General features: G+C 33.4%; 5 protein-coding genes across 9 annotated transcripts; 4 read left to right on the plus strand and 1 right to left on the minus strand.

Annotated features, from left to right (window-relative positions):
* Window positions 1-2,364: 2,364 nt before the first annotated feature.
* Window positions 2,365-3,768, plus strand: LOC108468377 (leucine-rich repeat extensin-like protein 4). Its single transcript, XM_017769265.1, has one exon. It carries the CDS (start codon window positions 2,365-2,367, stop codon window positions 3,766-3,768), a length of 1,404 nt encoding a protein of 467 aa, XP_017624754.1.
* A 1,823-nt stretch (window positions 3,769-5,591) lies between these two features.
* On the plus strand, window positions 5,592-8,665 carry LOC108470304 (stress response protein NST1-like). Its single transcript, XM_017771606.2, has 3 exons — window positions 5,592-6,197; window positions 7,391-7,646; window positions 8,028-8,665. Exons 1-3 carry the CDS (start codon window positions 5,865-5,867, stop codon window positions 8,399-8,401), a joined length of 963 nt encoding a protein of 320 aa, XP_017627095.1. The 5' UTR covers window positions 5,592-5,864; the 3' UTR covers window positions 8,402-8,665.
* A 1,320-nt stretch (window positions 8,666-9,985) lies between these two features.
* Window positions 9,986-15,464, minus strand: LOC108470171 (uncharacterized). 5 transcript variants are annotated; one of them, XM_053031741.1, is made up of 6 exons: window positions 15,281-15,464; window positions 12,429-14,350; window positions 11,601-11,718; window positions 11,160-11,219; window positions 10,963-11,073; window positions 9,986-10,888 (listed from the first exon to the last, which is right to left on the minus strand). In XM_053031741.1, the coding sequence occupies exons 2-6, from the start codon at window positions 14,342-14,344 to the stop codon at window positions 10,850-10,852; spliced, it is 2,244 nt and encodes a 747-aa protein (XP_052887701.1). In that variant the 5' UTR covers window positions 14,345-14,350; window positions 15,281-15,464; the 3' UTR covers window positions 9,986-10,849. The 5 variants fall into 5 exon arrangements, with proteins under 5 accessions (XP_052887701.1, XP_052887700.1, XP_017626919.1 ...); XM_053031740.1 differs by having other exon boundaries at window positions 12,429-14,413; XM_017771430.2 differs by having other exon boundaries at window positions 9,986-11,073; window positions 12,429-14,375; window positions 15,281-15,460.
* Window positions 15,465-15,951: 487 nt separating this feature from the next.
* LOC108469062 (serine/threonine protein phosphatase 2A 57 kDa regulatory subunit B' kappa isoform) lies at window positions 15,952-19,252 on the plus strand. The gene is made up of 2 exons (XM_017769957.2): window positions 15,952-17,589; window positions 18,463-19,252. The coding sequence occupies exons 1-2, from the start codon at window positions 16,441-16,443 to the stop codon at window positions 18,817-18,819; spliced, it is 1,506 nt and encodes a 501-aa protein (XP_017625446.1). The 5' UTR covers window positions 15,952-16,440; the 3' UTR covers window positions 18,820-19,252.
* Window positions 19,253-21,706: 2,454 nt separating this feature from the next.
* On the plus strand, window positions 21,707-25,361 carry LOC108468376 (probable boron transporter 7). The gene is made up of 12 exons (XM_017769264.2): window positions 21,707-21,812; window positions 22,168-22,273; window positions 22,362-22,444; window positions 22,516-22,708; window positions 22,809-23,113; window positions 23,185-23,525; window positions 23,598-23,693; window positions 23,768-23,884; window positions 23,961-24,280; window positions 24,353-24,623; window positions 24,973-25,107; window positions 25,209-25,361. The coding sequence occupies exons 2-12, from the start codon at window positions 22,170-22,172 to the stop codon at window positions 25,236-25,238; spliced, it is 1,995 nt and encodes a 664-aa protein (XP_017624753.1). The 5' UTR covers window positions 21,707-21,812; window positions 22,168-22,169; the 3' UTR covers window positions 25,239-25,361.
* Window positions 25,362-25,984: the final 623 nt, after the last annotated feature.

Raw genomic sequence — 25,984 nt, forward strand, 5'->3', positions numbered from 1 at the left:
ACTATCAAACTTCTAAAAATAGTCAAATTGTTGTTTGTTAATATAAATATTAACTAAAACATTAAAATTTTGAATATGATAGCTTGCATGGCGATATACATATATTTCATGATAAATTTTATGAACTATTTTTTTTGAAACTTGATGTTTTAGTCAATATTTTTATTTAAAAATGATTTAACTCTTTTAAAAAATTAACAACCATACCTAAAAATAATAAATTTGTAGTTTAGTCCTTTTTAGAAATTATAAAGTTGTAAGTTGACAAAATGGTAAAATTTTCTTTTGACCTCTCCAAAAGTTCATATTTGACCATTAGAATGAAGTTATTTGCTTCGTCGTTGAATATGATTGGGTTAAAATATCCTCCAAATTGTGGTACTTTTATACATTTGAAATTTAGTCCCCTAATTTTATTTCAAAGAATTTAAATTTCTCTATTTTTCAGATTTAAAAATATAAGTCAACTTATTAATACCGGTTAAATTATTTTGTCAAATTTACCGATAGGATATATTGAAATTAAAAAAAAAAAACTTGCTTGGTAGCTACATAACAAAGAAAAAGATGTTGTAATAAACTTAAATTTAACAGAAGATTTTAACGGTACTAACAATTGAACTTGCTTTTTCAAATCTATAAAATAAAAAAATAATTAAGAGACTAAATTCCAAACATATAAAAATATAAGGACTTAGAACATATTTTATCCATAAATATATACATTAGTTATTTCAAGTGTTAAAATATTGAGTCCAACTTTGATTTAGTGTAAAGTCCAACTTAAATTTAGTGGGATTTAACTCTTTGACCGAGAAATAAAAGCCAAGTATTAGAAATTAATGCCTATTTTTGTGGAGTGATTAAAGGTGTTAATCGTTTTTCTCCTTTTTGATATTTCTTTTAAAAACATTATAGCTATTTAGTTTTTATTTTTTAAATTAAATTGAAAATCGGATCGATTTAATTATAATTTGTAATTGAACCGATCCGAGTTAAATTATCATTATTTGAATCGATTTGGTTTGTTCATACAATAATTACATAATAATTTACAATTTAGATTTACGTATGTTAGATATCCTTCAATTAAATTTGAATCGATATTTAACGCGAAACTAATAATTTAGTTGACATGATAATAATATTTTACCTATTTAAAGTTTAATTTTAGTATAATGTTAAATTTAATCCTTAATATTTACATCTTTTGTTAATTTGGTTTTATTTTCTTTTAGTCAAATTTAACCCTCAACTTAAAAAATTAATTTTGAACATTAATCTTTTAAAAAAGTTGAAATGCTATTTTTTAACTATAATTCAGACTAAAACCTTAAATTTTTAAACATTGTAGTCTGCATGAGAATTTATATGTATCTCATGCATCTTTTTTAAACTTGTATACTCTTTTTTTTTTTTTTTAAATTTGAATTTTTTCGTTGATGTGGCATATAAATTAAATAATGTCATGTCTGCATAAAGTACACATGGGCTATCATGCTAACATCGTTTAAAAAAAGGCATAAAGATAAATTTAGCTCCTAACATTTATTCATTTTGGTTCTTATTCCTTTTTTATTGGGTCAATTTGGTTTTTAACCTTTAAAAATTAGTCAAATTACTTTTTTTTTTTACGAAAAAACTGATTGAATTGCTAAAATTTTAACAACATTGTTGCGACCACTAGTGTGACAGTTTATGTATAATTCATAAAAAATAATTTTTAAATAAAAATTTCATAAAAAATTTAGAAAAATTATCCATATTAGCAATGAAGTATAAACTAAATTTTAACAATTTAGTCAGTTTATTTGTAAAAAAAAAATCAATTTGCCTAAAATTTAAAGGTCGAGTGTCAAAATAACACAAAAAAGAATAAAATGACAAAATGAGTAAATGTTAGAAGCTAAATTTATCTTACGCTTAAAAAAAAGTTTTACTTGGGATTTTGTTAAAAAAAGCAAATTTAACTTTTTTAAGTTAATTAAATTTAATTATCAAATTTACAAAAAAATTAAAATTAAAATTATATTATACCTTCAAATTTTAGCTCCCAACTTGCAAATTTAATGGACCGAGTAAATTTAATTCTTATGTGAACCAAACCGAATACACCGAACCGAATTACCATCCGTATTGAATTTCTTTTTTTTTTTTCTTCAATAAAAAGTGATTTAACTTTATATATTTTAGCACACTTATTAGTTCTCCCTCACTGCTTCTTCACCATTATTTTCTTACTCAGTGACCTAAACAAAGCTTTAAAAAAAATTTAAAAACAAAAATTAAATCTTTTTTTGTTTTTGTTTTTGTTTTTTCAGACATTAATTTTAGTTTCCATTACATGTTCAATTGCTGTGTCTGATGAAGAACACAGTTGTTAACAATGTTCTTCTTATCATTGCATTCTTCGTTACTTTCAGATTCATTCCGTTCACCACTGCAACATCCGACAACCGTAGAAGAGTGTTTTATTACGGCGGCGAGTTCAAATCCGGCGCCGAGTTCGACTCAGTTCTTCCATCATCATCCTTAACCTTTGACAACCCTAGGCTTAAAACTGCTTATATAGCTTTACAAGCATGGAAACAAGCCATTATTTCAGACCCTTTGAATTTAACCTCCAATTGGGTAGGATCCAATGTATGCAACTACACTGGAGTTTTCTGTTCCCCAGCTCTCGACGATCCCGCCATCATAACCGTCGCCGGAATCGATCTTAACCACGGTGATATCGCCGGCACACTCCCGGAAGAACTTGGACTCCTTAATGATATAGCATTATTTCATGTAAACTCCAACAGGTTTTGTGGCGAAATCCCATGGAGTTTCAAAGAATTAAAACGTCTTTTCGAGCTTGATTTAAGTAATAATCGATTTGCGGGCAAGTTTCCTTACGTTGTTCTTCGAATCCCAAACCTTAAATTCCTCGACATTAGGTTCAATGAATTTGAAGGTAAAGTACCCAAAGCTTTATTCGAAAAGAAACTGGACGCCATTTTTATGAATAATAACAGGTTTGCTTTTGAATTGCCGGAAAATATTGGGAACTCGCCGGCTTCCGTCATTGTTTTAGCTAATAACAGGTTTCACGGGTGTCTACCGAGGAGTATGGGGAACATGTCGGGTACTTTAAACGAAGTCGTTTTAAGTAACAATGGGTTACATTCATGTTTGCCTGAAGAGATCGGATCATTGAAGAACGTAACAGTTTTTGATGTGAAAAACAATGAATTGATCGGTGAATTGCCGGAATCGATCGGAAAAATGGAAAGCTTGGAACATTTCGATTTGTCGCATAATATGTTGTCGGGCACTGTTCATGAACGTGTTTGTTCGTTACCTAACTTAATGAACTTCAGTTTCAATAATAATTTCTTCACCGGAATGCCGCCGGCATGTTTGGATTTGGAACAATTCGATGACAAGAAAAATTGTTTCGATAATAGAGATCTTCAAAGATCGAGATTACAATGTAAAATGTTCAGTTGTGTGCCTTTAAATTGTAGTGCCATTAATTGCAGTCCGAAGCTTAGTCCATCACCTTCACTGCCACCTCCGCCATTGCTTCCGCCGCCGTGTCCACTCTACCCTATTTCACCGCCACCGCCACCACCGCCGCCACCACCACCAACTATTTCACCACCACCACCATGTTGGACATTACAACCACCACCACCACCGCCAAGTCCTACAGGTTATAGTCCATTATTGCCACCGTTTGCCGGAAAAAACTATTCTTCTCCACCACCACCGGTATTCTACTAATTCCTTGCACAGTTGGATTATCTTTTTTGAGACAAAGAGCTGCATCCGAAACTGGAAACACATGCATGCAATTGCAAAGACATGACAAGATAGACGAAGAAAAGGCAATGCAACATTGATCTTTGCTACTGTTTTTTCCGGTTTATTATTTTTTATTCTTGCCATGATTAGCTAAGCCTGAAGATTGTGTTTTTTGTTCTTTTTACCATTTTTCTTCAATGTAAAATTTCGAGTTTCCATAATATGGACGTGTTCTTAAAAGTAGCAGTTGCAACACTATTATAATGGCGGCCCTTTTTTTTTTTTTTTTCTCTATGAATAATTAGTTGATTTTTTTTTGTTATTGACGTAATCACTTACTTATCCTTCTAATTTTACAAAAATTATAATTTTAATCCTTAATTTAATTTGTCTTTTAATCTTAAACTTAAAATATTTGTCAAATTATCCTAAAATGAATAAAAATTTAATATTATTAACTTTGCTAATTTAGTATACATTTGAATAATGGATATAAACAATTAGTTATTTTTAAAAATTCAAAATTTAAAAAGTTCATAAAAATATTTAAATTATTTAAAAATAAAAATAATATATATTTTAAATATTTTTAATTTAAAAATTAATTAATTATTAATGTGGCATAACATGTGAACGCCATATAGATGTTATGTCACAGAGTTAATAAACTTTAATTTTTCATATATTTAAAATAATTTGATAAAAATCCAAATTTAAAGATTAAAAAATAAATTTCATATGTATAACTAAAATATTTTTTTATAAAATTGGTGAATCAAATAAATTATCATACAGTGTAATATTTCATTTAGTCACTCTAAGATACATTGGGCTAAATTAGTCATGTATGTCAAAATAAAATTGTTAGTCGGTCAAATAGGCCGGTTATTTTATTTTTAGTTGGCAAGAAAGCTCGTCCAACACGACATATTTCCCTAAATTCTCTTTGAGTGTTTTGTCTCATTTTTATTTTATTTTAAATATCAAATTTTAATTTAGTATTTTAAATTTAAGGATAACACATGACTAATGGCACATCTTTTTAAATAGACGTCGTGAGATTGCTAATATCTTCCTTACACGTAATCATACTTCTAAACTTGATTTCAACTTCGCAAACTAAAGAGATAATATAATTATTGGTATTTGAACTTGACAATTAGGTCCTTAAACTTGAATTCTGTCAATATTTAATTATGTGACCAATGTTACTGAAACAGGATCAGATCGGACGGATCAAGAACTGATTGATATAATGGTTTAAATAAGGGGTTGAACAGATTGACTCAGAAATTACTTGAAATTGGTAAGAATCGAAAACAGAGACAAACGACGCAAGTTAAACTGATCTAATGACTTTGTTATTTATATTTTTTAGATTTTAATGATATTTTAATTATTTATTTTATTGTTGTTGCTTTGACATTGAACCGATCGAACTAATTGAACAAGAGATCGGTGATTTGACATGTTTAAACATTGATATGGTTATTAAAATATTAGATGTGACATTTTGAAATTGTACCACATCATCACTTAGAAATTTATATAAAATTTTTAATTTTCAAGTGATGATATGGCACAATCATAGAATGCCGCATCATCAAACTTTTACATTTTTCAAGTTTAGGGACCGAAACGGACCTAGCTGTAAAGTTCAAATGCCAAAATGGACAAAAAAAAATTACAGGTGCCAATATGAACTTAGTTGCCAACTTCAAGGGCCAAAAATTATATTATTCTTACCAAAACGAAACGGCGTCGTTAAGCATTTACTTATTTTACGTTACCTTCTTCCCCTCCAATATAATCCCTAACTCCCCCTACTCTGCAACAAAATACGCTTCCTTTTTAAACCCTAATTTTCTCTCCACTCGAATTTTATTTTTCTCGAGAAACAATCACTCCCTTCTGATCTCCAATTCCCTTCAAATTTCAACCAACCCTAATCAATCATTCCTTATTCTTTCAACATTTTAAATCAAATCTCGTTATTAACATCTCGATCTCAGTGTTCTTTAAAAAATTCGTATATTCGTCGATTCAACTTTTTCGATTTCGATTTTGGTGGTGAAATGGTGGGTGGAGGTAGCAGGAGAGACGAAGGATCATTAGTGATCACCAACACGAACGTGTTCGCTGCTCTCGAAACTCTCCGGAAGAAGAAGAAATCCGACAAGGACAGGCGGTCGAAGAAATCTTCTTCCAAGTCTGAAAAACAACAGAAGTCGCAACAAGAAGCCGAGTCTCAGGTGTTTTGGGCTCCGGCACCTCTCACCGTCAAGTCGTGGGCCGATGTTGATGATGAAGACGATGACGATTATTATGCTACCACTGCTCCACCTCAGTCCGTTTGGGGATCCTCGGAACCTTCTCAGAGTCACGAAGAGAAGACAGCTAATGTAGAGGTGAATAGTTTTATTGGTTAAACGATCTTTTGCCATTTCTTTTCCAAATCCATTTGTGTGAATTTTAATATATATTAAAAATATTCTTTTGTTATTATTTGAATGATTGTGGATGATTATGTTATGTGAAGTTTTGCTATAGAAACGCTTAGAAGTAGATGATTTGAGCAACGATTTGATGGCTGAAACTGATAGCAATAGCATACTTGTTTGAGGGTGGACATATTGATTTTGGTTCTCATATAAATTCTAGATTGTTCATTGTTTTCTGCTTGTAGTTCTCAATTTTGAGTTCAAGTTTGGAGCTATTTTTGTTCATAGATTATTGGGTATTTGTAGTAATAGCAGTGATACTTGAGAATGCCTCTATTTCTGCATACTTAAGTTGGATAGAAATTTTTTAACAGAAGTTCCTTTGAAAAGGTTCTAGCTGAGGTCGTGAGTTCATGATATTGTAAATGTTTTTATAGGAACTCGATACTCTTCTAAGAAGCTGGTTTGAATATGACTAAGCTATAAAACTACTGGCATGATTTTTCTAATTAGTGATACTCATGATTATTTTTACCAGCAGTATGTATGCAAGTTCATGGTGAACTGGGGATACTTTTATGCTCAGAATGCTTGTTATCCTGATTGCAATACTAAGAAAAATGCTGTCATCAACACTTTTCATACAGAAACCTTCCTCTGAAAAAGAAATGGTAGAAGGCAATAAGAAGCTTTATATATATAGGTCTTTCTCTCTGGATGAAGTCTTTTGTCTTTTTTCTTTTACTGGTATAATAGAAATTAATGGTGGTGTATATTGGTTTTATCTGTTTGTCTTATATTTATTTGAGTTAGTTTTAAAATCCATTGTTAGTATTATAGGGCTCGCAGCTATTGAGGATCATGTTGTTATATCCATTGTTAGTATTATAGGGCTCGCAGCTATTGAGGATCATGTTGTTATAAGCTTTGGCACATCTAGATGTTTCTGTTGCAATGGCTTTTCCCCTGGAACATGATCTACTTTCATGCTCACATGGCTTGAGTCCTTTTTATTCATTTGTTATTTCTACCACGAGGATGAGACTCTTGAGTGTAAATGATATGTCCTCTATGATTGAATGGCAATAATCGTACAGAACGAATGATGGAAATTAGTTGACTTATTGACAAGCTATGTCTTGTTTTATCTGTGGTTACAGGACAGTGAGAGTGAAGAAGATATTTTAGATGAAGGAGATGATGATATAGAGGAAGATCATGAACATGAACCGGAAATTCAAGTACATCCAGAGCCTGTGCTAAAAAGGGATCCTGAAATTCCTGCACCGCCCAAAGAGGCAGAAAGGCAACTTTCAAAGAAAGAGAGGAAGAAAAAGGAACTCGAAGAGTTGGAGGCTCTTCTTGCTGATTTTGGAGTCACACAGAAGGAAAACAACAGCAATGACGAGTCACGTGGTAATTTTAACCAACTTGGTGCTTTGATTACTTTCTATATTAGATCTATAATTATTTGCTTTTAACATTGTTCCCATTGTTTTGGCTGAAAGTTGGCTAGTTATTCCCATTTTGAGATCAGAAGTTATTAGAATAAATTCTTAGATTATTTCTGTTTTGACAAACAACCTTTGATGATTGATTTTCCCAATACGTATTGCATAAAGACCTTGGAGTTGTTTGTGAATCGAACTTCGAAAATACAGAATTCTCTCTCAAGTGCATGCATGCAACCTTTTACAGTTATATGTGGCATTTCTAAACAAGAACTGTTCCTTTTCCAAAATATCAATAGCTGAAAATGTCTCTTCTAAGCTAGGTCTTTACGTCTTATATTTACAGATGTTGCACAAGAAAAGAAAGGAGGGGAAGGAGAAAAGAAAGATAATCCACCCGGAGAGTCTAAAAGTGCCAAGAAGAAGAAAAAGAAGGATAAATCAAAGGAAGGAAAAGAATCACAAGATCAACCTACTAGTACAGACACTACCAACGGGCTAGATGACTTTGCTGGGACCGAGCAAACTGAGGAGGATGTAGCTGCTGTTGATGTGAAAGAGCGGCTAAAGAAGGTGGCATCTATGAAGAAGAAGAAATCTAGTAAAGAGATGGACGCTGCTGCAAAAGCTGCTGCACAAGAGGCTGCTGCAAGGAGTGCGAAGCTTGCTGCTGCAAAGAAGAAAGAGAAGAACCGTTACAACCAACAGCCTGTACGGTAAAACATCTTTTTTGTTTGACATACATACGTATATGAACATGTCTTTCTTGTTGTTCATATAACAATGCGAAAATAAACAGTCGGGGTTTGCTTCCTTAGAAAAATGACCATGTAGTTGTATTTGAGTGCATTGTTGGACTAAACGAAAGTTTTAGGTTTTATAGCTTTTTGGTTCGTATTGTTTGCTCTTTTTATCATTGAACACATTGTTATGGCAGTTTTGTTTGCTAAAAAGTTCTTCATCAGACAACAGCTGAACTTAAAATTTTTTGTGTGTTACATTTTCTTGCTGCTAAGTATTTTTAGATGAGACCTGGTATGCTGGATGTAGGAAACATGGTAATCTGAATTCTGAGTTGTCAATGCACTAAAAGTACCATGGAGGTTCCTGTACTTAAAGAGTCGTATTGCATTTTTTCCCTTTACTCAAAAATGAAAAAAATAGTTCATGTACCTTAAGATTAAGGAGCAAATTGGTCCTTATGATAACATACATGAATATTTTTTAATAGTAGAAATAAATGAAATTTTTAACAAAAAAAAATTAGTTTTAAGTACAAATATGGTACTTTTATCCACCATTAGTCGATGTTACTCGGATTTCAGTTTCAGATACGGGTATAGATTTATTAAAAGGTTTTCGTTATATATTGAAGATTCTTGGAAGTTTCGATATCCATGTGTTAGACATTATGAAATTAGGCTAAAATGGGTTTAGGAATTGGTTTAAAGCAGTGTTGTAAATTCGGTCCTGTTGAATGTGATTCATTATTCCATCTAATCAGGAACTTTTTTTCCAACCCTGTTAAGAATTTAACGGTAAAAAATCCTATTTTAAATTTATTTTTTGGATTTTTTTTTCATGAAAGATATTATATTTGATGAGGACTTGGATATTTAACCGCTTTAATTTATATTAAAATTTTATATCATTTAGTAAAATACAAATTAGATTTTTGTTGTACTGAATGCCTAGTAGATATTTTATTTCCTTTTTAACAGTCATCTTTTTTAAATGGAGGTTTTTACTATTTGATCTTTGGTTCGTATTTTAAAATTAAATTGGTGTCAACTCATGTTACCTAAAATTTATATCTTTTTCAAACGGATATTTTAAGAAATTTGAACCTTAATATTATTATTTTCTGAAAGTAAAAGAAAAACAAATGTACGATGATTTTAGAGTCATGAATGACACATTCATTGAGTACCAAAATTTGATTGGGTATAAATGTTTTTATTCCATTTTCAACAATGAGGTGCTTATGTATAAAAATATAAGGCTTTATGGGAGCATAATATCAAGATAAAAAAAAAAAAGAAACTTAAATACCAAATTTGGGTATATTAATCCTTTTTATGAAGTTGGCTTTAAGAGAGGAAGTTGCAGCTTTGAGTGAACATATGCACTCTTAAGTAAAATTAATTGAAGGTTAGGAGCATAAGAACTGGATTGATGTACCTGTATTGATGATACATTTCGATTCAATCATTACAAAATAAAATTAATTCTGAAAATTATCAAAACGAAAATTTTAAAAATTAAAATGATAGTAAATGCGAATAAACAGTCAATGTATTAATATTTATTTTATAAATTATAAAAATAAATATATTTAAATTGACTTAGATCTCTTTGCTTCAACAAGAACTACAATTAATAAAACAAAAAAAAAAAAAGAACGAAAAACAACGAAACAAAAATTTCATCAAAGATTACAAAATGCTAGAATAAAACTACGATAAAAAAACATAAAATGCCTGTAGTTACAATCGAAACTAAAACCCTCTATTGTTAGAAACATCTTTTCGCCAAACAGGTTGTCCAGTTCTTACATTTTGCCCATAGAATTGACTTCCATCACCAAATTGTTTGCCTTGTGAACCAGGTGGAGGAACCCACCAATTCCCTTGTTGCTGTTGCTGCCATGGCTGAGCAGCATTTTGTTGACCGGGAACTTGCATTGGCTGTTGAAATCTATTGACTTGGGGTGGTAGGGGTTGTTGTTGGGATGTTGGCTGCCATTCCGGTATATCGTCATCCTCGTCGTCGTCATTATCGTTCCACTGTTGCAGTGGAACCCTTAGAGGAGTATTTGTAGTTGGTTGCCCATACTTTTGTATGAGCTCTCTCATTTGATCAACAGGGCAAGATGATGTTTGAGCGTGTAAACGAGAGGCTTGGGACTGGTACCCGGCAGGGTATTGTGGCCCTGACGGGTTTGTGTTCGGGCCACTAGAGAAATTAAACTCGGGTAGGTCATCTTCGTCCCGGGACATTGTCCCAGGGCCAAATCCCGGTGGAATATCGTCACCCTCATCATCAGGAGGAGCTTCAAAATGAGGAAGTCCGCCATGAGAAGACATCGGCGGCAGCACCGACGTAGAGTTAGAATCGATGTCAGTGTTGCTTTTTTGAGAAGTGAAGTGTTGCTTTCTCGAGATGTGTTTATGGTGTGAAGTTGAGTTCGGTGATGTTAATTGAGTTCTTCTCCATACAACAACACCAATTAGACCATTATCTAACGCATTAAGAGCTTGAATTTGGTCCTTTGAAAGTACCTTGGTGAGCATTTCAAGTGTTTTTGCATCGGGTGGGCAACAATAAAGTTCGACCCCGCAAGCAGGCTCAGCAAGACCAGCTCTCCCGTCTGAAATATATGAATCAGCCGTCTGCATAAAGGGTATCTGAGTTATAAACCATCACTAACAAATTCTTTGTTCAATGTTTCAATGTTTCGATTTCCCTTTTCCCTTACCTCGACCAGGCTCTGCCGTTCGCTCTCGGACGATCCCTCCTTGCAAACGATATGAATAACCTGCAAAATGAAAGGTCAAATACAATCAGTCCAACTTGCAACATCAATCCAAAACCAGATCCTTATGTTAGATTTTGATATGGAGCACTATAAAACTTTTTTTTTTCGTTTGATATGGTGTCTGCTGTTACATGGATCAACGATTAACATCAGAATTAACCATCACAAACACTAAATTAAATAGCTAACTCGCGATTTTACACAAATGAAACACGAACATAGAACACTAAAAGCTTTTACCAAATTCCATAAACGCAAAAATAATAAATGGAAGATGAAATTGGGTAAATAAGTTTGTTTCTGTTCCCTCATTTTTGCTTCTTTTTGGACAGAATATGGCAAGCACAGGAATTCACTACAACTTAAATGAACATTAGATACCATAACAGCACGACTCCGAGACAATGGAAGCTCTTGGAGGAACTTCTCGAATGCTTCAAGTCTGACTCTGCCTTTGATTTCAAGAATGCTAGGCCACTCCGTAGAAGTTCTTTCACCGCTGCAGCACCCAAAATTGGATTGTTAAGTATGTGAATCAGGCCTTAAATGTAAAATCCAATGAAACTTAGCAAGTCAACAATCAACATCTCATGCAGAACAAAACCATTCAAAATAGCTAAAATGCGTCAACCAAGAGTTACCGGACCTTCCACCAACTTATTTAAACTTTCAACCTAGAAGAGTTCTTACGAGATTAGTCAATGTTCAACATTCCCATGAGTCTCCAAGCTGCCAATATACCATGACACTCTAATATCCTTGCTTCATGAAAAGTTGTTCGTCTACATAGCCCTCAAAATACTTGATTTGGTCATCTAAAGTAGAAATAAGCTTTTAAAATCTATCATATCCACTATAGTTACTGTTTAAACAATAAGAAACTAGGAAAGGTCTCAGATATTGCAAACTCCACAACGTTCCCCAATTCATTTCTAAAAATATTTAGAATACATGGCCATCGTCAAGGTTGAGTTAATAACAACTTAAGCCCTGTCTACTTATCAACAAAGTACATGATTATACATAAAGATATGCCTGTACATTTACTAAAATACAGATAAGAATGAAGGAGAATCATGATAAATTGAATTATATATATGAGTGAGAGACAAACATATGCAACAAAATAGGATGAACAACCAATTATGTTAAATAAAAAAATTTCTAAGAAAAAAATAGCTCTGCATAACAAGGCAATTGTAAACATACCTTTTAAAAGTACAAATAACAGAGGTTGTGGTTGAGAGGTTTAGCTGGAGCATCCCTTCCCAGACACGTTCACCCTTCGAAGTGGTTGTAGAAACTATAGTTTCTGTTTTTGCAGGAATGTCATTCAGCTTAACATCTGAAACTGATTTCACATTGCTTGCATCACTAGTTCCAGGTTTATCAGGCATTGTCTTCACAGGAATTTGTGAAGCTCGACCAAAAGACTTTGAGTCAGACCCAGCTTCTGAGTCATCCTTAGCAGAAATTGCTGTTGCTTTTCCAGCCTCATCAGGTAAATTCTCAAACGGTGGCTCTGAACCAAGAGATTGCATAAACTCGTCAAGGGAAACAATTGGAGGCAAAAAATCCACGTTCTTGATTTCATCTTCTCCCATCAACCCTTGCATTGGATCAGGTCCCTCGCTTGAAGGAATGGTAATGGTAAGATTTGGGTCCTCTAGATTACTCTTTTCACTTCCAGTATCTGATTCATCTTTCTTTCCGACAGTTTTAATGGTTCTAGGAGTTTCTTTTGCCTCAGTTTTTGGTCGCCGAATAGTTGAAGTTCCAGCAGATACTTCTACTGAAGCACTGTCAGTTTGTTCAACCTCCACTTGAAACTCACCCTTATGAGTTTTCCTTACTAGACGTCTAATATCAACTTCTACATCTGGCAAAACTACCATTTGAGCAAACTCTTCTGCTTTTGCTTGCCGCCACTCTGAAAGCTCTTTAGAAGCCAGTTCCTCAGCACTCATAGAACAAAGCCTGTGTGGAGTAATTTTACCAGACACAACTCTTTCTCTGAGTTCAGGGTTATTACGATCCTTTAAGTTAAACAAAAGAGACCTGCCCTTCTCTTTATACTTTTTATTCACACCTCCAAATAATTTAAAGAGTTCTGCTTCAATTTGATAAGCCAACTCTTGTGGAGACTGTAATGATTGTTTTAAACCATCTTTTCCCACCTTCAATTGAGGTTCTAATACCCAAGAAAGGCCATTTCCCTGCAAAAGTTCATCTCTTGCAAATAAGTTGTCAGTAAATTGAACATCCTCATCAGGTAAAAGATTGCTGGATTGAAATTGCAGCTCATTGCATTGCACAACTTCTGTACCTTCACTATTATTTCCGACAGTACCACCGTGTCGGTTGGGAAGCAATATCCCCTGGGGTTCTGCAGATAAAGTGTGGACAGCATCAGACTTGCCAGAATCGGAATCAACTGGGTGCGAACCCTCTTCTGTCTTCCCAGAGTTCTTCTCCACCATTGCATTTTCACTTTGCAGCTGAGAAACCAATGCCAGGGCACCAACTAAAGATTCCCGCATCTTGGACCTCACAGATTGAAATGACTCAGTCTGAACCTTTGATGATGGCCGTATAGGTGCAGGTTGATTCCTTGAAGCTGATGACCCAACTTTGCTTGGAAGTGATCTCTTATTCGATGCTGGAGAAGGTTCTGATCCCAGCGAGCTAGAAACAGATTGCATCTGAACAGGTCTTTTACTAGGAACAGATAATGGTTGCAACCATGGCCTGGGTTCCATATGTGCCACTTGTTTGTTTGGCAGTGATAACTTCTTTGGAAGAGAACTCGGGGCAATTGGTTCCATCAGCTCCTTACGCTTATTCAAAGTTGGTAATTGATGTTGTCTCATGCTATCCAACACGGTTGGAATCATTTCTCCCACTGGCTTATTAGACATTAAATACTGCTGTGGTAGCTGAGTATAAGCTTGGGACTCAACATATCCAACTTGTTGATTTGATATTGACGGTAACTGAGACTCACAATTATTAGGCATGGATCCCATCTGATCTTTCGCCATATTCGATGGTATCTGCTGCTGTAAAGATTCATCAATCCCAAATCCCATGGACATCTTGCTGGAAATGGGTTCAAGCTGTGCCATCAATTGCTGAGATGCCAGATCATTGGACATGCTAGATCAGAACCGTAAACCACATATAAATACAAGTACCTTGTAAATTACCAAACAAATCATCAATCCATTGTAATGCTATTAAATCAAAGCTTACACGTTCACTTCATCAATGAAACAAAAGAATGACTATGCAAACCAAGAACATACAAAATAGTGATTTAATTTTTTCACAAAATTAATTATTAAAATAATTAAAAAAAAAAGAAAAAAAGAAAGAAAGAAAAGACAGCTGGATGTAGATATAATTTTAACATAAGAAAAAATACTCTTTGATTGGTGTCCAAGTCGAAAATTGAGAGGAATGAACGGAATAGAAAGTTAAAACAATAATAAGAGAATATTGAATCGACAATTAAAATTTCTTTCAAATTGATAAGGAAAATAAGCTAAAAAATATAAAGCATTAGTCATTTGTGAGACAACTAATACATTGGGGGGGGGGGTTATGTAATGCAAAGTCGAGAATAATCGGAACAGAAACAGCAAAAAGAAAAAGAAAGAGTACAAAACCACATTCAAAGAAACGTATTCAAATCTCAAACCCTAAATCAAAACAACGAATGAAATTTTCAGAAAAAAAGTAAGTGATTAATCAAAGAAAAGATCTCCGGTTTCGAAATAAGGAAGCTTACAGAAAGTCAAAATAAAAACAATAAAGAAAGTATAACCAATTACAAACATTTCAAAAAACAAAATTGAACTAAAAGGTGAAAATTCCTTCCAAATTGTAATTTTCATGCAAAGTCGAGAATCATCAAAAGAGAATGAAAATTGTAAAAATACGATTCAAAGTAACAGAATCAAATCTGAAACCCTAAAATCAAACACAAGTAACCAAATTTTCACCCAAAAATAAGTGATTCGTCAAGTGAATATCTAGGGTTTCGAAGTAAGGAAGCTTACAATAATGGAGAGTAGCAGAGCAAAACTGAGCGCTTAGAGGAAATAAGGATAAAAGCTCTATGGAACCTTAGACCTCTGGGAGGGTTTGAAGAGCTTGCTGTGTAGGAACCCTAAACTAATATTAAAACACTAATTAGGATTGTGGTTTAAGATATTTATTTGATATATATTTTTTATATTTGGATATCGTGAATTTAGATTTTGAAATAATTATTCTTTTATGTTTATAAATATTTGGATATTCATTAATTAAATTTATATTAAGTATTTCGATAATAAATATTCAGATATTAAAATTTATTAATTATAAAATTTTAATTAATTTTCAAATTCGAAATTAGATATTCAGAATATAATTAAGTAATCAAAATAATTAAACACATCTATTTATGATTTTTTCCTTAAATTAAAGTCTTGATTGATATTTTATTCGAATTCCATCCTTTAAAAATAATATTTTTAGTTTCAAAATTTCCCACTAATAGATTAAACAAAAAAAAAGTTAACAATAGATTAAAGGGATTAAATTTTAAAAATAAAAGTATATAGATTAAATTTTAAATTTGTGAAGAATATAAGGTCATATGGCATATTTTAACAAAAAATTCACATTTTCTCATCAACAGAATTTTTTTTTTTCTAGTTTGCTTCCTTTCATTTTCTTCAACAACAACAAAGAAAGATTCAAAGAAACTCAAACCTTATTATTGTTAAAATAGATTTTCTCCACCGTAAATAATAACAAGAAAAGAAAAAGAAAAAAAAAAGCGATAACAACAATTTCTCTCGCTCAAGCTTTGAACAAATAATCCGTTTTTTTTTTCCTTTCTATCCAAACACACAGTTTTGCATTCTCAGAAAATCTAGTCGGATCTTTCTGTACCACAGGCAACATTGTAATAAATTTTTTTCTCTCTTTTTTTTTTAATCATGGAATAATGAAATTCAGATTCATCATCTTAAAAAATTTTATTTTTTTCCTCATTTTTTAGAGAATCTGTTTTTATCAATAAATTCTAGGATTAGTGTTTTTATTTTTAAATTGTTTTATTGATTCATCAGATCGGTTTCTGGATAATGTAGTTGTTTTTAAATTTAAGAATCTTTTTTGGTCCTCAATTTAATATTTTTAAAAATTATAATACCTTTAAAATTCTACAATGTTAAGGCAATTCCTCAGTAAAATTCCACGGAGTTTCGGGAATTCGGATTCGCCGGAGTTAACTCGGCCGAACTCATTCATGACAGCCGGTCCACACACTCATCTATCCAACAGTTTCAACTCGGGCTGCGGCCGTCCCTGCGCCACGAAACGAACGTCCTCCTCCATTTTCCCGGCAAGTGTTGTGGCGGGAATTGAACCTTTGCTGCCGTTCAAAAACGCGCCAAATTCAGAAAAGATGAACCTTTTCGTCAGTAAGGTTAGCCTTTGTTGTGTGACTTTCGATTTCAGTGACGCGACTAAAAATTCGATTGAAAAAGATGTGAAGAGACAGACATTGCTTGAGTTATTAGATTTCGTGGCTTCTGGATCTATTAGATTTAGCGAACCTGCGATTTTGGCCATGTGTAGGATGTGTTCGACGAATCTGTTCAGGGTTTTCCCGCCAAATTATCGGTCTATTACAAGTAATAATGGTGAAAACGATGATGATGATCCAATATTTTGTTCAGCTTGGCCACATTTGCAAATTGTGTATGATCTGCTGCTCAAGTTCATCACTTCTTCGTGTCTCGATGCTAAAGTAGCTAAAAAGTACATAGATCATGCCTTTATTTTGAGATTGCTCGACTTGTTTGATTCAGAGGATCCGAGAGAAAGGGAGTGTTTGAAGACTATATTGCACAGGGTTTATGGGAAGTTTATGGTTCATAGGCCACTTATTCGAAAGGATATAAGCAATATATTTTATCGATTCGTTTTCGAAGAGGAGAGACATAATGGAATCACTGAGTTGTTGGAGATTTTCGGGAGTATAATCAGCGGATTCGCTCTGCCTTTAAAGGAGGAGCATAAGATCTTCTTGCAGAGGGTTTTGATTCCGCTGCACAAGCCAAAAACTTTGGGAGTTTACTTTCAACAATTGTCTTATTGTGTCACTCAGTTCATCGATAAGGACCCGAAGCTATCTAGTATAGTGATAAAGGGGTTATTGAAGTACTGGCCAATAACAAACAGCCAGAAGGAGGTGATGTTTCTCAACGAGTTGAAGGATATTTTGGAAGAAATCGACATGGTGGACTTCCAAAAAGTTATGGTCCCATTGTCTTGGCAGATTGGTCGTTGCATTAGCAGTTTCCACTTCCAGGTAAATTTCTCTGTACCTTCATATACTTACTTTGCATCTCATTATTGCCTTGATTATACATCTTGTGCTTAGTATGTTCTCATCTTGATCCTTTTATGACACTGCCTTAAAACACGCATCTATTAACTTGTTAAGAAATGTAATGACTAGATGTTATCTTCGAATCGAATGATATGTTTGTGACACTAATCTACCATACACCATCATGTTTGAGTTTTGACCAGAAGTGAGCATAACTCGAGAAAACTCGGGGGGGGGGGGGAGGCCCTGATTTAATGAGTTACATAATGTCTAAACTAAGGGTTCGTACCTTTATGGTTGGCTTAAATAAGACTGAGCTTAGTTATATCTCTATGTTTGACCTGTAATGGCTAGATGTATCTTCTAGTCTAATGATATGTTTTATGATTTGACACTGATCTACCATACACCACCGCCATGTTTGAGTTTTGACCAGAAGTGAGCATAACTAGAGAAAACTCAGGGGGTAGGCCCCAATTTAACGAGTTACATAATATCTAAACTAAGGGTTTGCAGCTTTACGGTTGGCTTAAATAGGACCGAGCTTAGTTACATATGTTTGACCTGAATGTAACATGCGTCGGTCAACTCCGTGCCCAGCAACAGTTTTGTGGGGACTTAAAATGAGGGTAGCTGTTAAACTTTTCAGTTACATGTCTTTGTTTTACAACAATTGAGATGTCTACATAATGCAATCATCCAACCTGTAATTGATTGAAAGTTGTCTTTTCTCGCATGGTTTTTATACTCAGTATCATAAGATTTCAATCATTTGACTTGATTGCTGCAATCAATCTGGGACATGGAGAAGAAAGATTATAAGCTTAATTTTAATTCATCTGCTTGTTTCAGGTGGCTGAAAGAGCACTTCTCTTTTGGAATAAAGAACATATCATAAACATAATCGCACATAACCGGCATGTGATTTTTCCCATCATACTTCCAGCCTTGGAAAAGAATGCCCGGAACCATTGGAATCAATCGGTCCTGAACTTAACTTTAAATGTCAGGAAGATGTTCATGGATATTGATGATGGATTTTTCATGTCTTGCCTTATTCATTTAAAGGATGAAGAAGCAGAGCTAAGCGAATCCGCTGAGAAAAGGAAAAAAGCATGGGAGCGGCTAGAAAACGCAGCTAATCACCGGCCACCAACAACTAGTAATACTGCTGCTCTGGTAACTCATTCGGCAACCTCAATCTCGTGAAGTGCTTTCCCGAACCTATGTTATTCAGGTACAAGTGTAGTACTTGTTGGATACGCGATGTTCATTTTTTACATATTTGGGAGATTGTTAGAAGGTCATAGATTCATAATTCATATCTAAATATACATTCGACACTGACACGGATACATTAAAAAAAAAAATGAAAAATCAGAGCAGCATGCATAATCCTGAAATTATTGTTACTTATTTTCCTTTATTTCAAGGGAAATACATGCAAATGGCTACTGTCAATGTGCTGATATGCATACATACATATATAGATATGTATACGTATGTATATGGATTTTTCATTGGCGGTCATTCCTTGTAAGGTATATGGATTATTCAAACTTTTTTTAAAGTAAGATTTATATTATGTATATCATCTGGTTGCAAATCATATTCATATAAATTATCATCTATATATATATTATATAATAAGATAAAAGTTATTGGATAAAATTGATGTATATTAGCGTTTCTTATGACATGGGACAATGTATAAACTTATTCAATTTGAGTAAATTTAAATAAAAGTTACTAATTTCATTAGGGTACTTGTAAATGGTAATTATTCATATAATTAAATTGTTTTATACATAAGTAATATAAATTATGTAGAATATTATAAAATTAAAAGGACATTTGGTATGCTTGATGTAAAAGAGAATATTGTGTTAAATAACATTCAAGTTTCAAAATGATGGATGGAAGATAGATATTATTATATTAAATATGTTTGGTTATTGAAAATTGTGGGTAAAAGGTTTTTTAGTTTCTTCCAATTTCGATACTAAGCATATTGATCATTCAAAAAATTAAAATAATTTAATTATTGTCAATTTTAAAAGTAAATAATTAAAAACAATTAATCTTGATGTTAATATTTTTTATATATAATTTTGATTGAGTTTATTTTATTAATTTTTATTAGAAGCAAAACATACCCAAATGCCATAAATTCGTATAAGAAAATGGGATTTGAAATTAAAGAGAGTGAGAGCTGAGGAACATGAATGTTTTGTTCTTACAAAGTTGGTGCTTGATGCTCGTCACGCCATAACATGAAATGGAAAGTATGATGTTTGTATTTTAAGTTTATTGTTATTTTTTTTGTTGTAATGTAATTGTTTATTTGTAAAAAAATTGATATTTGTTGTCTTATTTGAATTTTATTTATTCTTATTTCTCGTATTAAGATTTTGATGAAATGTTATATATGATAATATGATCGGTAAGAATATAATATTACAATGTTTGGTATAAAAATTAAAATTTGAAAAAATATAAAATATGTTTGGTTTACTAAACACTCATTAGGGATGTGACGAGTAAATTCTAAAATTAGTTTCATCAAATAAGATATATTTTTTAATTTTGATATTTTCTAGTGATATTTATTATTAAGTTAGCTTATTATTAACAAACATGTAACTTAATCTATTTGTTTTCAAATAATTTTAATTAGTTTATTTTACACATTGATAATGTTCACTTGTCTTAAAAGTTAATTGAATTAATCAAATTAATCGAAATTTTAATTCTTGAAATATTGTATAATCATTAATCGGTTAAATTCGACAACCAACTGATTAATGAAATTAAATTAATTCAATCGATTAACATGATTTTAATTAAAGTTCAAAACCATTACTATGCATAATCTCATGCTATGAATTAGCAACTACTTCTTTAAAATCATTCACTAGAAAACTGGTGACATTTTTATTTATTGAGAAGAGAATACATTGATAGAATTATTCCAAAAAGACAAAAATCCCTCACTCCTACCTTCTTAAGAAACACCTCAAAACCCCAAAATGCTAGCCCAATACTCAACATCTTTACCATTTTTTATTTTTTTTTCAATAAGAAAACATAAATTAAGCTTAAATCAGAAGATCCATTGTTTAAGTTTCCTATGGGTTGAGCCAAACCAGTCCTAATAAAAGTTTAAGTTTGATTGATGAGTCTAGGTTCGCGTAAAAAATAGATTTAAATTTTTACCCAAGTTAAATTCAGATAAAAATGTTAAAATTTGAATTTGGTCCATATTAATTTTTTTATTTTTATATAAAAATATAATACACTAAATACATTAAAATATTAAAATAAATATTTCTAAAAAAATTTAAAAAATATTTATATTTAAATAATATTAAGATACGTGCAACTTAACAAACAAATACCCTAAAATAGTAACAAAATTAACAATAAAATAAATGTTATATAATATTCAAACATTAACAGCAAAATAGTAGCAATATAATAATTAAATGACATAATAATTAAATGATAGTAAAACAATGACAAAAAGTGAGAAAACAACAGCAAAAATAACAGGGTTTTTTTATTGAAATTTCGGGTCTGGGCAAGCAAAAAAACCTTACCCAAGACCGACTTATTTTCTAAATAAATTTTATTTTTTTGTCCAAACTTATTTTTCGAATCTATATTTTTACCTCAATTCTTTCTAAACTTCTTTTTGTCCAACATAAAGCCTTCCCGAGCTTGATGGTAGTTGATTCGGGCCAAGCCGCCTAAGCGCCAAGCATGGAGTAGGGTTTCCATCCACATCTCAAAGCACATTTTTATTTATTGAGGTACTGTAATTAAACTCAAAATAGATAACTTTTTTCTTTGTTGTTATAAAACAAATTTATTACTATTATATATTTAAAAAAAAAAGTTAAACCCGAAGCTTAAGGGCTGGTAAAATGGAAATTGACCCCGCAAAAGCAGTTCATTGTTTGAACTTTGAACCCACCATCCTCTCACCGTAACACACTGTAAAACTATCTCTCTAACTTACTGTAATTTTTTAGTAAATTTTACTTTTCTTCATTTATATATATATATAGCATAGCTGTGTTGTAGTAAAGAAGCAAAAGAACTGAGCCATTTTTTCGTTTTCTTTTTAGCCTCCAAAGTGAATTCTCCGACCACGTCTTGCAACGGAAAATTCTATCTCCGGCGAGGAAGCTTTTGAAAAGGTTCTTAATATATACTCTTATTCATCACTGTCTTTGTTTCTTAATTATCATATTGGTTTACGTATGTACATCACATGCATGTGAGGTAATTTTATCATATATTAACTAATGAATTTTGAGGGATTAAAAGCAAAATTTTCCAATTTTAAGGGATCAAGAGCTCCTGCCTGCTCCTCCCTCCGCATCGTATGCATGCATACATACATCTGAGAAAAAAAGAGTTAATTGTTGGTTCCTGTTTGTATTATATGATGGTATTATGCATACATACATACGAGCTTCTTCGAACACTATCTTGGAATCCAAGTAACATAGATATAAACATGAAACCCTTTTTTTTCTTCCCTTAAATCAGTTATGGAAAACAACAAACGTCCATTTTCGGGTATAATCAGCGACTTCAAGGGACGAAGAGCATGCTATCGGCATGATTGGACCAGTGCATTCAGCTCAGGCTATCGGTACGTCTTTCATTCGATTCAATCACCGTTTTTACGTTCCTCAACTACATATATTTCCGTGCCTATTCATTTTCGATTTATCAAACAGAATATTAGCTCCGACGACCTATATCTTCTTTGCTTCCGCTCTTCCAGTTATTGCTTTCGGAGAGCAATTGAGTCGAGATACAGGTAAAACATGCCGCTATTATCATCATACATATATGACATCGTTAATGAAACTGTCTTTTTTTTTTCTTTAGGTGGCACGCTTAGCACGGTGGAAACATTGGCTTCCACCGCCATCTGCGGTATCATACACTCGATTATCGGCGGTCAACCTATGTTGATAGTCGGTGTTGCGGAACCGACGATTATAATGTACACTTACTTGTACAATTTCAGTATAGAAAGACTCGAATTGGGCAAAGAACTTTATTTGGCTTGGACATCATGGTAATGAAATATATTTTCCCTATGCATTGACGGCATCATAACAGTCCACCTCTGTCCCTATGTTTGATAGTTTGTCTTTATGTTTTTTTGCCTTCACTAGGGTCTGTTTATGGACCGCGGTGATGCTCGTTCTGCTCGCCATATTCAACGCTTGCCTCATAATCAACCGGTTTACGAGGATCGCAGGCGAGCTTTTCGGCATGTTGATCACTGTTCTTTTCCTTCAAGAAGCGATTAAAGGCGTGGTCAGTGAATTCTATATACCGGAAGGTGGAGAATCTCATGGGGAGACACATCAGTTCCACTGGCTATACACTAATGGATTGCTAGCAGTCATTTTCTCGTTCGGGGTCCTATACACGTCTCTAATGACACGGAACGCGAGATCCTGGCGCTACGGAACAGGTTCAGTTGAACCGGTTATTTTTGTTTGTTTGTCCTTTCAGAATGATGTACTTATCGGCTCTGGTTTTCAGGTTGGCTTCGAAGTTTAATCGCAGACTACGGTGTTCCACTAATGGTCTTGGTTTGGACAGCATTGTCATATGCCGTACCCCGGAAAGTCGATTCCGGAGTTCCCAGAAGGTTGTACTGTCCACTTCTATGGGAACCCGAATCACTATATCATTGGACAGTAGTGAAGGACATGGGAAGGGTTCCACCATTGTACATCTTTGCTGCCATTATACCGGCATCGATGATAGCTGGTTTATATTTCTTCGATCACAGTGTCGCATCGCAGCTGGCACAACAAAAGGAGTTTAACCTTAAGAAACCCTCTGCTTACCATTGGGATATCTTGATCCTTGGGATTACGGTACGTAACCGTTGCTTGTCGTACAAGTTTCATTTTGTTTCATACTAAATTTATGCTCAAAATGGTTTTCAGACATTCGTTTGCGGATTGCTTGGACTCCCTCCGTCGAATGGTGTCCTACCGCAATCTCCGATGCACACCAAGAGCCTTGCGGTTCTCAACAAGCAGGTATGCTTCCGTAGTTTTCGAAACTATTTCCCATTTAAAGCTGTTCGATGACTATATAACTGATGAATATGCAGATGATTCGGAAAAAAATGGTGAAAAGTGTCAAGGAAGGCATGAAACAAAAAGCAAGCCAATCCGAAATCTACGGAAGAATGGAAGCCGTGTTCATTGAATTAGATGCATCCCCTGCTGTAAGTATCATAAACTCGTACCACCGCATATTCAATCTCGAGATTCACTACAACATAACATCGAAATGTCATGCAGCATGATTCAGCAGACAAAGAATTGAGGAACTTAAAAGAAGCCATGATGAAAGACGATGGCGGGAACAACGGTAAAGAAAAATTCGATCCCGAGAAACACATCGACGCTTATTTACCCGTTAGAGTTAATGAGCAACGGATGAGCAACCTGTTGCAATCAATCCTTGTTGCAATACCAATGTTCATTGTACCCGTAATAAGAATGATCCCTACATCGGTACTATGGGGATATTTCGCCTACATGGCCATCGATAGTCTCGAAGGTTGCCAGTTTTGGGAAAGGATATTGCTACTCTTCATTACCCCTAGCCGTCGTTATAAGTAAGTCCCACTTTAAACCCTAAACCCGAGATTACTCAGGCACTAAGCTAACTTTCTTATGTATGGAAACAGGGTCTTGGAAACCTTACATGCATCATATTTGGAGTTGGTCCCATTCAAGGCCATTTTGTTGTTCACATTGTTCCAAATTGCGTATTTCATTTTATGTTTTGGGGTCACATGGATACCTATTGCTGGGATATTGTTCCCGGTACCTTTCTTCCTTCTCATCAGTATCCGGCAACACGTCCTCGCGAAAATTTTCCAGCCTGAACACCTTCAAGAACTCGATGCCGCCGAGTACGAAGAAATCATTGGTACCCCGAGAAAAGTATCACTCCAGGTACATCTTTCTATAGGACTTTTATGTGTTTCCACCCTAGGTGACACTAAGGCTACATATGCATGCATGCATGTATGCAGGAAGGAAGGCAAAAGGGTAGGCAGTGGCCTTGACCTTTCAAAATGATAGATTAGTCATTTAATCCCTTAAATTTTAATAATGTTATATGTTAGTATATGGTAAAATTACACTTTGACCCCAATAACTTATGATTCATCTTAACCCTCTTAAAATAATTTTCTAGCTTTGTCCCTGCATGCATATGTATGTGTGTGTTTCACCATAGGTGACACTGAGGCTACATATGCATGCATGCATGCATGTATGTATATTGATGATCGGAATGCAGGAAGGGGAATCATCAAATGGCGCAGAAGGCACTGATGATGATTTCCATGATGCTGAGATATTGGATGAAATGACAACTAGCAGAGGAGAGCTTAAGCTTAGAACTAAAAGCTATAAAGAAGATAGGTTATATCAGGTATATCTTTTAACATTTCTGACACATTCGGATATTTAACACAGACTGTGTCTAGAGTATACTCATACTCATAACATAGATTATATTTTTGGGTTTTACAGGTTCATCCAGAGAATCCAAGGAATGGCTAAGAGCAAAATTGCAATAATAAATTGGAATGGTATTTACAAGCTGATCCAGAAAATCCCTGGCTGGAGAGCAAAGCTGCAATAATAAATTAGCAGAAAATCACCCCCCCCCCCAAAGAAAAGAACGAAAAAAAACCCATAAAAATTATTGGTTATGGAGAAAAAACCTAAAAGGGAGAAATGAGATTAGGAGTAAGGCAAAAATAGGGAGGGTTACTCTTGTTTTCATTTCAGTCTCCTTTTCATTGCAGAAGTGGTGCTTTTAATGTTTTAATTTTAATCCCCATCTTTTTCATTTGTTTTATTTGAGTACACCCCCGAGCTCGAGTGTGAGCTAATTTCATCTTTAAAGCTTAAACTTGATTGAAGATAAAAATTAAATTTACTTAAATTTATTTGGTTAAATTCAACTTAAAAGGTTTAACCTTAAAAAAGAATTAAAAACATAAACTTTAGTCTCATGCTTAAATTCAATTTCAAATATTTTTCAATGTAATTAAATATAAAAAATCCATTATAAATACTTGATTTTAGCTTACTCTATAACTCAAGTTATTCGACCTTAATTCCACAATAACATAACCAAATTTGAGGGGTGGTGTTAGTCGATCCCAAATCACTTCGTAGTATGATTGTCTCATTTATGGTCATTTTTAGTACGACGGTCTCATTTATGCCTTGGAATGTTATATTACGAATTTGAACTTAAAAATAAAAATAGATAAAAGTAGCATAGAAGCCCCATGTAC

Source organism: Gossypium arboreum, chromosome 8 (genome assembly GCF_025698485.1).
Source record: "Gossypium arboreum isolate Shixiya-1 chromosome 8, ASM2569848v2, whole genome shotgun sequence".
NCBI lineage: Eukaryota > Viridiplantae > Streptophyta > Magnoliopsida > Malvales > Malvaceae > Gossypium > Gossypium arboreum.